Source organism: Pyrgilauda ruficollis, unplaced genomic scaffold, assembly GCF_017590135.1.
Source record: "Pyrgilauda ruficollis isolate IOZ18807 unplaced genomic scaffold, ASM1759013v1 scaffold33, whole genome shotgun sequence".
In the NCBI taxonomy this organism is placed as follows: domain Eukaryota; kingdom Metazoa; phylum Chordata; class Aves; order Passeriformes; family Passeridae; genus Pyrgilauda; species Pyrgilauda ruficollis.
Window position 1 is genome coordinate 2,809,664 of NW_024524711.1, and position 14,256 is coordinate 2,823,919.

At 41.7% G+C, this 14,256-nt stretch overlaps 2 protein-coding genes across 2 annotated transcripts in view; one reads left to right on the forward strand and one right to left on the reverse strand.

Annotated features, from left to right (window-relative positions):
• Positions 1 to 2,778, reverse strand: part of ERGIC2 (ERGIC and golgi 2) — a 24,097-nt gene extending 21,319 nt beyond the window's left edge. Inside the window, exon 1 of the mRNA XM_041474644.1 lies at positions 2,666 to 2,778. The gene's annotated coding sequence lies outside the window, so the exon portion shown is untranslated. The remainder of the gene's footprint in view (positions 1 to 2,665) is intronic.
• A 10,530-nt stretch (positions 2,779 to 13,308) lies between these two features.
• Positions 13,309 to 14,256, forward strand: part of LAMB4 (laminin subunit beta 4) — a 40,004-nt gene continuing 39,056 nt past the window's right edge. Inside the window, exon 1 of the mRNA XM_041474590.1 lies at positions 13,309 to 13,342. Within this exon, the coding sequence (XP_041330524.1) occupies positions 13,309 to 13,342 (34 nt within the window). The remainder of the gene's footprint in view (positions 13,343 to 14,256) is intronic.

Here is a 14,256-nt window from a genome sequence, read left to right on the forward strand (position 1 = left end):
CGCGGCCCGGGGCGGGCTGGGCCGGGCGGGAGCAGGCGCGCATGGACGCGGCGGGAGCCGGGCCCGGCCGGGGAGCCGAGCCCCCGGAGCCGCAGGGAGTGCTCGCTGGGCTCCCTGCACAGCCCCGCAGTCCCGCAGGGAGTGCTCGCTGGGCTCCCTGCACAGCCCCGCAGTCCCGCAGGGAGTGCTCGCTGGGCTCCCTGCACAGCCTCGCAGCCGGTCCCGCAGGCGCGTGGGCTCCCGGGCATGGCAGTGCCACCCCGACGTGCTGCTCCGCAGAACCGGTGACCGTGCGAGGTATTTAGTGATCTTTTAAAGAGATGGATGACAAGCACCTTCCAAAGCAAACTGATTAAGGGCTGTCACGCGGCTCGCAGTGTTAGTACTGGTTTGGCCACTATGGACATAGAAGCAGGCAGCGTTTGAAAAGAGGCAGGTTTGAAAATCTTGGATTAGCTGTGAAGAAAAAGGCTTTAAGACAGTGGCCTATAATAGAGAGGAAGGAAAGATTTTAAGCCCATAAGCCAGTCTTCAGACTTAGAGTGAAAAATTCAAGAGGGCAAACGTATACCCAAAATCTCCGTCCTTTTCCCTGTGCTAGTGAACTTAACTAACAAGCACTGCCTCTCCACAAGATTTATGCCTTAGTAACTGCAGCATTAGTTTATCTCCAGATTTTTCCTTACAATCCTAGCAACTCGCATCATGTTACTGCCACCCTGCCCACAGGTAGTGACCCAGCCTAGAGACAGCCAAAAAGGGAGCTCTCCCAGTACCTTCCAGGGCATAATAAGTGCTTAGATGATATCAAAATGATTTTTTAAAATTGCTCAATATAAGGTTTTAAGCGCAATAAATTATAACAGACATTTATCTTTATACATCTGGAAAAAAAGAGACTGAAGACTCCAGTGTTTTTGATAATGAGGCAAGCAAATAAAATCCATGCCCTAGAAACACAAATGGTGGTGAATTCTGCAGCAGTAATTCAGATTTGCTCTTTTTAATGGTTTAGAAGAAAAAGTAGATCAATGACAGAAGAGTTTCAATAGCATGCCAAAGTATACACAATTTGAATTAAACAACTCTTTGGGTATCTACAGCATTTGAGACTAAAAGGAGCCTGAAATAATAAAGGAGTATGAAAAGATTCAGAGTATTTTTTGCTTTTTAGGGATAGGCAGGAAGAAAGGAAACAAAATTCAGCAACATGCCAGTGTTCTCACTGAATTGTGATCAGTCTATTTCCATCATTTTAGGAACTATAACAACAACTGGATCAGACAGTCAAAAAGAGGAGGGGGGGAAGTATGATATTAAAAAAGATAAATAACTAGGCTAAAAATAAGTTTATTGTACATTTGTTCCCTCATCTCAGAAAGAGCAAGCAGCTTTAGGCACATAAAGCTCTTACTTTGACATGCCTAGGTCCTAGGGTGTAATTCAGCAGCCAGGGATTTTTCTGGCTAAGCCCAGTTTTCCCTTGGAAATGCTCTTGGCACTGAGAAACTGATAGATCTGGTTATTAGCTGCGCAGCAGAGATGCTCAACAGATGTTTTCACAGGCAGACAATGTCATCTGCTCACAGACAAACACGGGCTCAGCCTTAGTGCTCAACATCACACTGATGCCTCTTACAGAGAAGTGGCACGGGACAAAACTGCTTGCAGCTTTGCACCACTGTAGTCTTATTCACAACTACAGATGTCTCCATGAGGTTTTATGAGGGAAAAAAAAATCAGAATTTAGGAAAATCAGAGAAAATGTATATCGTGATAGCACTGTCCATTACACTAACACTATGTATTTGACTGCGCTGTGCTGAAGAGACACAACAGTAATTGTACTGCAGCCATCAAGTACCAAACTACTCCAGTTCAAACCCTGCTCCTTTCCTTACACCCGTGTGTTTTCCGCTCCCCTGATCGCACCTAAGTCGTGGCAGCCTATCATCATCTGCCAAATAACCTCAGGGAGCCTGACAAGGAGGAAGAAATTCAGCTGCCAAGAGCAAACCATGCAGGTAAGCCAACAGGGTGCCCCTCAGCTGCTGCTTTACACGTTTGTTTCAGTTCAGTTTTTAAGAAGATCCCAAAGCACCCCCAGACTTAAATGCAGCCACCTATGCAAAAATACGACTGTCTTCCCAAAAACCCCAGCACTTCTTAACACTGGTGATTTATGAAGCCCCTTGATGTGTGCAAAGAGAGGAAACCACATCTCATACCCGTATGGTTTAGCAAACCACAAAATACGTAGGACAGAAAAAAAAAAATCGCAGGAGTATGGGCTATGAAGAACATTGATATCAAAGACAATAACAAAGAGGACGGTAGTAGACTAAACAAGAGAAAGAAATGTAAACAAGCACAGATATTGCCCACCTGCGCTTCAACACACTTCAGCATTAGCTAAAAAGCTGGAAACCATGTGCAGGATATACAAACTAAAAACAAAACCTGAGTAAAGCATGTCGAGACTACACACAAGCCCCCATCGTTTACTGCTGCTGCAGTTGCCTGCACAGGCGGTTCATGATAGCTGAAAAAGCATTTTGTTAGCGCAAAAGGACGAGGGAAAGGCTGGATAGCACGAGTGGGATCGGCCAGGAGCGCCGGCAGGGGGTGAGGCGAGGCAGGGATTGAGAGAGAGCAGCCGCTTTACCGGAACGTGGAGGCACCGAGGCGGTATTTGGGAAGGAGAAGGAGGGGCAGAGGAAACAGGTGCAAAAGAGCGAATATGGAGATGAACGGTGGGAGTGGCTGGCAAGGGGGTGGAGGAGAAGAAAGTCCTGGAGGCTGAGAGGTGAGGGATATGGCATGAGGGAGGGGCGGCCGTGAGGGACGCGGGCAGCGGCGCCTTGGAGCGGGCTGGGCGACAGCGCCCTCGGCCAATGAGGAGGATCCACGCTCCAGGATCAGGGAGGAGGCGAAGGGAGTTCCGGCCGCCCGTGGCCCCGCCCGGGACGGCCCGCGGCCCGCCGGGTTCCTGGCTCGGCGGTGCCGGGTGCCGGCCCGGAGGCGGCGGGCAGCGGGGCCGCAGTGCGGTACCGTGGGCGGTCACTGCCGCCGGGTTTAGTAAAGACTGCCATTTGCTTAGTCTGTCTAGCTGCTGTCAATAAAACCAAGCTGTTGGTGAAAGACTTGGTCTAATCTTTAATATCAGTTTTCCAACTCAACCCGACTTCTGGTCTTCTGAGAGATCCTTTTTTAAATTATCCAGTGAAGATTTCTTGTCATAGGGTCTCAGAAGAAGAACAGTTCTGCTCACTGGAGGACGATGTTAAAACTACTGAGGCAACCTGAAGCAGTCCCATTCCCCACTGTGTGAACAGAATGGCTTTGTTCTAGAGTTGCCACAGTTTTCACACATAATTATTTACCACTACAATTTTTTTTAAGATAAATGAATCCTAATTCTTATATTGGATATTTCAGTGACTTAGCTAACGTTTAAGATGCAATTATATATTGCGTAGATGCAGCTGCAGTGCATATATATATATATATATATATATATATATATATATATTGCAGCAAATACATTTGTTTCATGAAGCTCATGGGGAGCCACAAGTCAGCTGAGGTAAAAACTGTTGTGTTACAGCAAAGTACTGTGAAAGCTGTGGTTGAAAAATGTTACAGTGTAATCTTCCTGGGGTTTTTGTCCTTTTCCTAAGAGTTTAAATTGTTTGGTGCAGACAGATGACCGACTCAAAGTTGTGTCTTTCATTCAGCAGAGATTTGCTGTATGCTGTTGATAGATTGTATGGTATCTGTGGGGAGGAAAAGAGCATCGCTCACTGAATTGAATTCCTGTCCAGATTACAAATGTCAGGTTGTAATAAATAATAAAAGCCTGTAATAAAGCCTGATCTTTCACTGCTTGGCTATTTTTAGTAATTAGATCGTGATTACAAAACAGAAATATTTTGATAATTGATTAAGTTACATAAAAACGCTAATCCTTCCACACAATGTTCTTGAATTGTCTAAAAATAGCACAAGGCCATGAGGAGACAAAGACACACTAGCATATGTTGTGGCCTTCAGTATTTCTTTTATTTTAATGTTCTGTTTTCTGCTCTTTGGAACACAGTTTTTCTGAAAAAAACCCATGACCATTAATAAAAACGTTTCTGAAAATTTCTTTGAAGCTGTTTTCAAATATGCTGTATTCAAATATGCTGTATTTTACTCCTTTACAAGCTCCTTTTTACAAGCTTGCTCAGTCCCAGCACAAAACTTATTCTTGAAAAATGTAACTAGTCTTAAAAACATGTATGGTAGGAGGTATTTGGCCTTCTGCAAGATTAGCTGGTTGAGAATGGTGTTAGCTGGCATAGTGGAGGGACAAAAACCATTTACCTTGATAGAGGAAAGACATTGCTATTTGTTAACTGCATTAAAGACACTAAAGTCTTTCTCAGGGTTTGGGAGAGGTTTGGATAAATCGTGATAGTAGGATATTCATAAATAGTATGACATAGTCTTACTAGTATTTTATCAAAAAAATTCAAGTTGTTGTGACACTTGTGGTGTTAGAATTATATACTAGTAGTAAGCATATAAGGTGATGCTTAGTCAGCAGAAATCAGCATATTTCCCCCAAGTTATTGTAAAATCTGTGTAGTTTTTTTGGGCTCTGTAAGTGTTGTAGACAGGCAGGATTATAAAATAAAGGCCTTATGAAATCAGGCCTCACTCTGCTAAAATTGCCAAAGCTGGCCTGTCATTTCTTCAAAGTGCAGCTAACAAGCAATATGCAAGTTCCCATGTGAAGCTATATTAAGAATAAGAAGTTCGTTTAGCACAGCAGTCTATTCTGAGGGTGAAAAACAAATGCATTTGTGTGAAGTTGTCCCATGGGAACCCACAAAGGAAAAATGTAAACATATCTAGAGAGAGAAAATTTGATAGACATATATAATAGCCCTTACCCACCAATCAACTGAGTTTCACTGTATTGCTGACCAGTTAGGTTGAACACAGTGCCTTCTGATAATTCCTATAAATATGAGCTTTGTGAATAAAGAATTGGCTTTCTGCATGAAAAAAATGGAGTCTCGGCTGATTTATTCCAACACATAAAAAATTAGACTTTTGAGTTTTCTTGTACGTTTTTCCCATGATATTCCAGCAGGCCAAATGGATTATAAGGAACTCTTGATAAATTGGTATGAAGGTTTTTCTGTATAAGAATATTATTTTGAATTTTATTATTAAGAACATTAATTCCATATATTGCTGAGGGATTTTTAAAATTTATTTTATCATGCTTGTTGCTTTTTGTAAGAATTTGAATATGATTGGTGAGAGATGAACCTTGCAAAAATAAGAACTAGTTATTAAGCTTTATCTAGTCAGAGCATAATCTGGTAATCACCAAGGTTTCAATTAATTTTCAGGACACTTCTGCAAGGCAATTTTCAGGGGGTCAGGATATTCTTAAGTGAGCACTTCGTCATGGATCTCAGTAGGTCCAATGCGTTCTAACTCTTCAAACAGCCACTGTATTTCTGACTTGTCCACTCTGGGAATGGAGACCCTGTAGCCATATGGGTGGGTTGCCCTGGTGCATTTTTAGCCTCTGCTCCTGCATGGCAATACTCTTTTATGAACTGCTAGCACATGGCACTTCTTTCATGCCCATCTGTCTAAACCACAACTTTCAGCTGCAACTTGAACGTATTCTCTGTAATCTCCTGCCCAGCTTTCTTCACATCTTTCATGCCCAGTCTATGTCTCTATGATTGCCTGTGGACCTTTTCAAAACATTAAATCTTTTTGGTGACAGGGTACCTGAATCAGCTGCTAGCCTTCCCTCTCCCCAACTTCAAATTTATCCTCACTTTCCCAAAGCTCTGCTGCTTTTCTGTTTTCTGTTTCAGGCTACTTACCCTGTGAGATATAGCAGAGACCCTGAAGTGCCATCTGGCTCAGGGTTCACAGACACCTACTCCCTTGACCCTGCCAGGACCTTGGGGTGATGCTCACAAACTACCTGGTGAGAAAGGACAGGAGGCATGAGCAAACCAATTGTTGTTGAAATATCCTCCACATAGGTGGTCAGCAGGAGAAAGGTTGCTTCCTGCCTTCTTCTGGTGAAAAGGAACTGCCTCAATAATGGCTTTTGAAAGCAAGAGGCATTTCCTGCTCCAGCTTTGCTGCTGACATTTTCTGTGCTTGGCTGGGTTTCCATCATACCCAGCTGCTCCTTCCTGGTTGTGACAACACTTTCCTTCCATTTGACAAGAGAAGATCAGCAAAGTGAAGTAAGACAAATTTTTTCCACTTACTTCCATCTGGTATAATTAAATACTTGAGAGAAAGCAGGGCTTATATATTCTTGATCCTGAGGAAAATATATGAATATGTCACCAGTTCCCAACTTACTAGCATGCAATGTTCTGGCTGTGCTACTGTTATGTTGGTTGTATAGTTAGGGTCCATAGCAAAATCTAATTATTCTTCTCTCTTATGTGTGACTTCTGTGTGATGCGTCCTGTGTTTGTGCAGATTCCGGGTGTTACAGGATAGACACAGTTAAAACCAAACAGCTGATAGCCAGCTATCATTCTGCCATGCTTTTAGGTAATTAGCATGCATATGTTGGGAGATTTCACAGAATCTCAGAATAGTCTTGAGTTGGAAGGGACTCAGAAGGATCATCAAGTCCAGCTTTTAAGTGGATGGCCCATTTGGAGATTGAACCCACAACCTGGGCATTATCAGCACCATGCTCCCACCAACTGATACCTCTGGAAGCCTTTGTTATCGAAGTTCATTTGGGACTGAAAATGAAGAATTTCCAAAATGTCAGTTTAGCTGTTTATATTGCCAGGATATTTATATTTACAGGATCATCTGACTCCTGTCTGCTCTGTTCTCATTCTTTTGCAACCAGGAACCTCATGGGTGACCATAGGAGAGGGGCTGTGTGAGACTGCTGTAGTGGTGCTCAGCCAGACAACATGCCTGCCACAGGTGTTGGTAACATCAGATTTATCAATTATTTCTCCATGCAGACAGATCTTTCTGAAGCTACTGCATCTTTCTGAAGATTTATTCATTTCAGCCTAATGTGCTTTTTCTGTCTTCTACTGATATGTGCTACTTTTATTTTTCCAATTATATGAGAAAGAAACCATTTCTTCCAGCCAATGAAGTAAGGAGAAAGAAAAGTGATTTCAGTCCATCTCACTTTTACTAACCAAAATGAATATAAATGAACCAAAATTTTTTTATTCCATGTCAATCTGAAATAATAATATTTAATTTTGAAGTCCTTATAAAATAATATTTAATTTAATATTTAATTTTGAAGTCCTTATTAAAAAATAAATATAAACTATGTGGGCAGATTTCTTTCATTTCAGAGACCAGTAGTTCAGGTGCTTCCCAGGAGGGTGGAAAAGGGGATATCAGTTTGTGCTTCTGACTGAAGGACTAGAGCCAGTCAGAAGAGCTCCCATGGGAACTCTTCAACCACTGAGCTCTGGTAGCTCTGCAGTGAATCTTTTGCTGCTGCTGTCACTGCTGTTGTCCTCCAGTGGACATGGTCTCTCTGCTGTTTGCACTTCTCAAACTGAAGCTGTCATCCTTCTGTCTTTCAGGTTCTCCACCTGATGATCTCAATTTCTTAGGGTTGTTTGGGGGAGCTTGTGGAATTTACTGGTTTTCCTTTGATTCATTTTTAAATTGTGGTCTTTTGGCTTCTGTTTTTTTGTTTATTCACCCCCACCAATAAAACCCCCCAAACATACATCTGACTTCCCAAACAGATCATAGTATGAAAACTTGTTGCATTAGTAAGAAAATGATTCTATGCTAGTGGGCCAGGGGTTCCTCAGGGGCCAGAGAGATTTTCTGAGCTCAAGATAATTTCTAAACAACATCAATTCAACATTTGCAAAAGAATTTACTTTTACCTAGAGAAAAATACTTAGGACAATTTAGGCTGACATGTATGGAAAATCTAATAATAGGGACATAAAACAGGACATGGCCACAAATTTGGACAAATAAAAATAGGACAATCTTTTCTTAGCATTTTCAGCAGTACGGAGACCATTAGCAGAATAGGAGCACCGTTATGCCCTATTAACAGATACTGTGGTGCAAAAAGCTTTCCTGTGAGAAACTTCATGTTTAAGGTTGCAGTAACTTATTTCTTTTCTTTTTTCTTTCTAGTTCTTTCTGCTGTGCTTTCATGTGCAAGAATCCATTTTTTTTCCTCTTAAATTTAGGGACAATAACTATTTCTGACTAATAGGCCAGCAAAGCAATGAAAAATTAAAAGTTTTCAAGCCCTTGTTTATTGATATGAGAAGGTTCTTAGAAAGAGTCTTGTCCAGTTGTACTGCATGAACTCACTGAGAAAACTTAACATGAGACTTCAACAAGGTATGTGACAGACTTCTCATCCTCCAGTCCTTCTGCCATCAGGGAAATGTCAGGACCTTTGGAAATAACATGAAACATTGTATCTTGAATATATATATAGCTTTACTAGCACTTTTAAAATCACACTGGCATTTTAAAATAAATACACTGTCTTTTTCTTTGTTGTGCTTCAGGAATGTTATTCTCCAGTTTAGTACTCCTGCTAAAACCACACTGCTGCTTCCCCGTCCCCACCACTCCAATTGGAGGCACTAAAGGCAAGGCTCGCAGGCTGAGGTAAGAACAATTTACTGGAAACAGCAATGAGATAAGAAAGCCAGCAATGAGAACAACAATATTAACAGAGGTATACAAAAGGAGGAGTGATTGACGTGCAAAAATGCTCACCACTGACTCCTTGACAAATAAACAATGCTGGAGGGATTCCCTCTGCCGTGTTTACTCCACTGAAGGAAGGAGAGTCCTCACCGCCTGCCCCGGCAACGACCTGAGCTGGTATTGAATAGTATCAGGGTCCTGGCCATCTATTGTCCCTCCCATCTATTGCAAAAAATTAACCTGTCCTGGCTGAAACCAGGACAGTCTTTAGTGTTAATTACTACTATTAACGCTGTGCCTGCCAGGGAGATAATATTCGAGTTGAAGCTACGTTTCTTCTTTGTGGTGGAAAAATCAAAGACTTTGAACTTGCATACTAAAGGTGAAGGGCACTGTGGGGTGCTGTTACTGAAAGAAAAAGAGGAAACTTCTCATAAATTACAAATAGACTTGACATCCTTTTGAATTGTGAGAAAGCTCTTTAAAAATATTTATTAAATACATGCTTAAAAGTAGCTGTTTCCTTCAGGGCGCACAATATGGAGGAGCGGCCAGCCAGTGGGATGTGAGGAGGTGAGGTAGGGTAGACTTTCTCTCCTGTCACATCTGAGTTCTGTAGCTTATCCCTCTGCTGTCCTTACCTCTCTCCTGATCAGATTTATCAAGAAAAAAACCCCTTATCTTACCTGGTTGTAAACTTACAATTCATTCTGGTTTTATTATTCAGTGCTCCATTCTCCCAATGTGTAAAACCACAAAAATCTCAGTCTTTGCCTTTGAGAAACTGTACTTTAGGCATAAGATATAGTCTTGAAGAAATGAGGACAGAAACAAAGGAGGGGAGAGAGAATGTAGGAAGATAATTTTGATTTTCAGACCATTAGATTTTGTTCAAGATTTTGGCCATTGATGGGATTCATCTCAGTACATTTTAGTTGCTTAAAATACAAACATCTGTCCTAAAATAGGGAGCAGGGCTTCTCATAACCAAAGGAAAGCAGCAGATACCTCCAAAAGGGCATATCCCTTTAAAGTGTCTAAAGAAGGTGGTGGGATGAACTTTATAGGGTTCCCTGTCTTTCTTCATTGGAATGAAGGAAGCCCAAGTGGTTTGTTTAGATTAAATACTTTTCACATAGCAAGAAGAATCCTAGGCTCAAATAATTTCATTTCTTGAAAAATGTATTGAAATTTTAAAGTGGTGGCTCTACTCCTGCCCCCTCCCTCACTGCTGGTTGGTGTCTATGAAGGGAGCACATGCTGCAGTGCTGACAATTCCCATCCTTTGTGTGTACTGAGGATATGCCTTGGGCCTAAGCAATGACAAACCTCAGACCTGTGATGACTTGAAAAATCACACACCAGTGCTATCTACCCTCCAGCCAGCACGGGACGAGTGATGCATTATAAATCCAGATCCTTTACCAGTGCAGAGATTAAAGAGGTAAGAAAGAAGTTTCTTAATCCCTGCCTCAAGCAGTTTAAAACCTCCTTCTTGCTTGGGGTCCTGCATAAATCAAAACAGAAGACTGACTATATTCTGCAAATAAATCTTCCTTGATATTTACTTCTCGCATAAATTCTCTGTAACAAATTCTGAATTCCCCATGAAATACGTTAATAAAATGTCAACCATTTTATAATTTAGTAGCATCATAGTAATAATACTTTCTTCAGTTATATGTGTCTCTTTCAGGCAACATTTGACATACTGCTTGCACATCAAATGTTAAATTAATATCTTAATATATTATTTAGTTTTTTTCCTAATACCAAAACCCACTAAGTGTAAACCATCTGTACAATAATTAATCACGCATGAGTGCAAACTAAATGCAGATTAAATCAGCCTGAAAAAAGTCTCTCACAAGTAATTTCCACATGCATTTGAGGAAAATAATTTCATAAAAATAAGTATAAGAATTATTTCTGCTAGAGTTAATAATTATAATAATGGCAGAGGACACTTAGTACTGAGCATTGCAATAGGATTAAAGAACACACCTTTCTCTTTTTTGCCCTGAAAGAATAGGAACAACCAAAAGAAAACACAGTGATTAATTTATAAAACATATTTTGTTCATATAGAAACTCTTCTGTTTAAGGATGTGTGATGATACTTGACAGACTGTAATGAATTAAGCCTTACAGTCAGAGGAGAACTGATAACAAATATGTCACCTCTAAAATCGTGTATCAAGGCAACCTGCCATTGTGAAAACTGGAATCACAGTGCCATACGTTTCAACAAAGACTGCAGAAAGCAGTGGCCAGTTCTGCACATGAGCTGTTGAACACTGTTTCAGAGCTGCTCCATCACCGTGTTGCCCATGACTGTGCTGTACCCCACACACCAGTCCCTGTCCTGTGCTTGCTGCTGGGGACAGTTACAGACAAAACTTGTGCTGAAATGCAAAGCCACAACTCAAGTTGCCCTGTTGTCTTCAGCTTTAAATTGGGAAAAACCTAGTGCTCCCACTGATGATCCAGAGTTTGAACTATTTCAGATTTGGCTCAATATGTCCACACAAGTGCAATCACAGCTGTCTGGCAGGCATGTTACAGTCACCTCAGAACCCCAAACAGCCCTCCAGACCATTCACACTCCTGCTGTGAGTTATCCTTTTTGGCCCATGGTCAGATAATCCAGAGCCACTAGACTTCTGATGCTAACTAGCTATAAAGACTTTGATATTTGATTTCAAACCAGACCAACTGAACAGATGTTTAATTAAACAACAGACAAGATGTTGTTTGCCAGCACTTTAAGTATCCCAGCCTTCTGTTGTCAGTTGCATGAACTTTTTCTGCCATGAACTTAACCTGTCACAATTGTCTTTCAGTGAATGTATTTGCTGATGCCAGAAGCAGAAGGAGTTCACAAATCAAGCTTTTGACAGGTTGCAGGCTGGGTCTCATTCTCACCTACACCTTGGTGCCTCAGGGGACGTGTTGTCTTCTCCAGCTGAAGTGCACAGGTATGCCTTTGCTTGCTTCCCTCACTCAGCTCTGTTCATTCCCACCTGCGACACTTGGCTGCCTGGAACCCAGGTAAGACCTCTTCAGCATCTAATTTTCCTGTTAAGCATGGAACCAAAATCTGTTGGGGTTTTTCGATGCCTTGTTTCTCCATTAAAGTGAGTGAAGTTTAGAGAGTATCACTTGTATTACGAGTCACAGTGTTAGGGTAGGAGTTGGATGTGTAACTGCCTAGATTGCTCACCAGGGGCACCTGTATTTCACTACAGTGCTGTGGCAGTGGTTGCAGCTTAATTCTTCTCTGAGTCTCTCCATTATTCTGACAGAGTATAAAATTTGAATTCCAACAAAGGAGGAAAACATTTGCTCAGTTTTGCCTCGGACAGTGGATCTGTGGCCAGGTCTCTCTGTAGCCAGGCACGGCTGCATGGATGCTCGGCAGCATCATCTCCCTGTCACATGCCAGGCTCTCTGTGGTTGTGGCAGGTGAGAGCAGCTGCAGCAGCATGAAAGCCTGGTGACCTTTACTAGCTTTCCCTGGCTGTGGTGGCTGAAATACTCATCTAGGTATAGCTGTTGTGTCATGTGCTGTGTAGAGCTGGGTGCACCAAGCCCACATGGAGCCTATAACACCTGAAGTGCTTTTGTTTCTGTTCCCATACTCTGGGGTGTATTTCATTTAAGCTCACTCAGTACAGTGACGGCTGTGTGAGGGTGAGGGACAAGAACACAGCTGGGAGCTGGTGCTTGGGGCACACTCATACAGGGATGCCCCAGCAGCTGGAACTGTTTCAGGGCACACCAGCCGCACTGATTCCTACAGGTGGAGAAAGAGGTGGAAGATTCAAGATGGGGGCAGGTTTGGAACTGCCACCAGTTCTGCTTGGTGGCAGGATACTGGATTGCCTTTTATACCTATGGCTACCTTTTGTTTTTCCAACAGTTTTGTTGGCAAGTCTCACTTTCTTCCAGGTAAATAGGAAGAGGAAGTATGCCATAATGCCACAATCAACCTCTCCTGGACTCAGGCTGAGTTTCCCCTGTACAAGTTTTTTGCACTGATGCTGATATTACCTGGTTTTCTTCACTAAACATTGAGATGTACTTACATCAGATCTCTGACAAAATTTGTAGCACCTGACATCAGGCATTTCTCAGTGGCATCTTCATTAGGACCTCTATATTTTAAGTTAATGAAAACAAACTAGGACCTCCAGAGAAAGAGGTAGAGCTCTGCAAACAGTCCCACTGAATCCACTTAGAATTAAGGGGTTTTTATTTGAATACTACAGTATTTTAGCTGGTAACATTCTGGTTATATTTCACACTAAGTGTGAATGTGTTTTCACGGTCTTCTCTGAAAGCCTTTGTGAAGTGCTCTTCTGCTTTCATCCCAGTTTCATGTCAAAAATTCTATAATGAGATTAGTTTTTTCTACAACTACATCAAAGCCAGGGTTTCCTTTTAGTCTATATTTTTATTACATCTCTGTCACTTCACTAAAGGCTGGTCCTGGATACACCTGTGTCCCTGGTGAGAGAGAGTACCAAGTGATGGACCAGTTTTTCTCTTGCAGCAGTACCAGTCAGAGTTTGATGGGGAGGCATGAGGCTGGGGCTGGCCATCCTGTTACACCTCAGTAAGTACAGATGCTATAGTGACTCAGGCCAATTTTGAAATATTATCATGTGATTTACACACCTTTCCAAGATTTTGTTCAACACTTCTTTTAAGAAAATGCTATTGAGAAACACTTGACAGTGAACCCTTATTTGCCACTCTCCTGCCAGTGAGGGACCTATGAGATATGAGATCTTCAAGCACAAAGAAAACATACGTGTTGTAATTGAGTCTGATTCAGGTCCTGAAAGGGGCAATCAACACCTGCTAATAAATAATGAGCATGGATTTGTATAACTAAAAAGAGCATGCTAATTAAACGTAGGCACTGCTTTACATCTAAAGAGTCAAGTGTCACTCATCATCTGAATTATAGCCTGAGCCATAGACTGAAATTTGGCTATGAAATGCTGTATTTTTACTGTGGTGGTTGTATTTCTAGTGTTTTGTGGGATTTTCTAATATCAGTTGTAGGGGTTTTTTAACTGCACCTTTTCGAACAAGTTGAGCCAAGTAAAGCTGAGTGGCTATAGCCTCCAAGGTACCCATTCCTTTGCAGAGTTTCAGGACAGAACTTGTTTAAAAGGAAAAGCCCTGTAAGGGAAATCTTAATATAATGGGGAAGATACTGAAAGTTGTTTCAGGCAAAACAAAGAAGAAGTCCTGCAATTATTCGGACAATTCAGAATTACTATTTTAATTTATTAATGACCACTTCATGGGGTCTGACAGGGCTCTGACACTGGACTAGGGATTAATTGTAAATTAAAAGAAAATCTGGAAGACCCCTGATATCAATCCTGGTCTCATTTCCACTATCATAACTTGGAACAGTTATTTCAACAGAAATAAGTAGAATTAATTCAAATCTGTCTCTATTCACAGAGTCGATTGAAATGCTCAGTGTTCTTTTGTAGGTTTGCTGGCAATGGG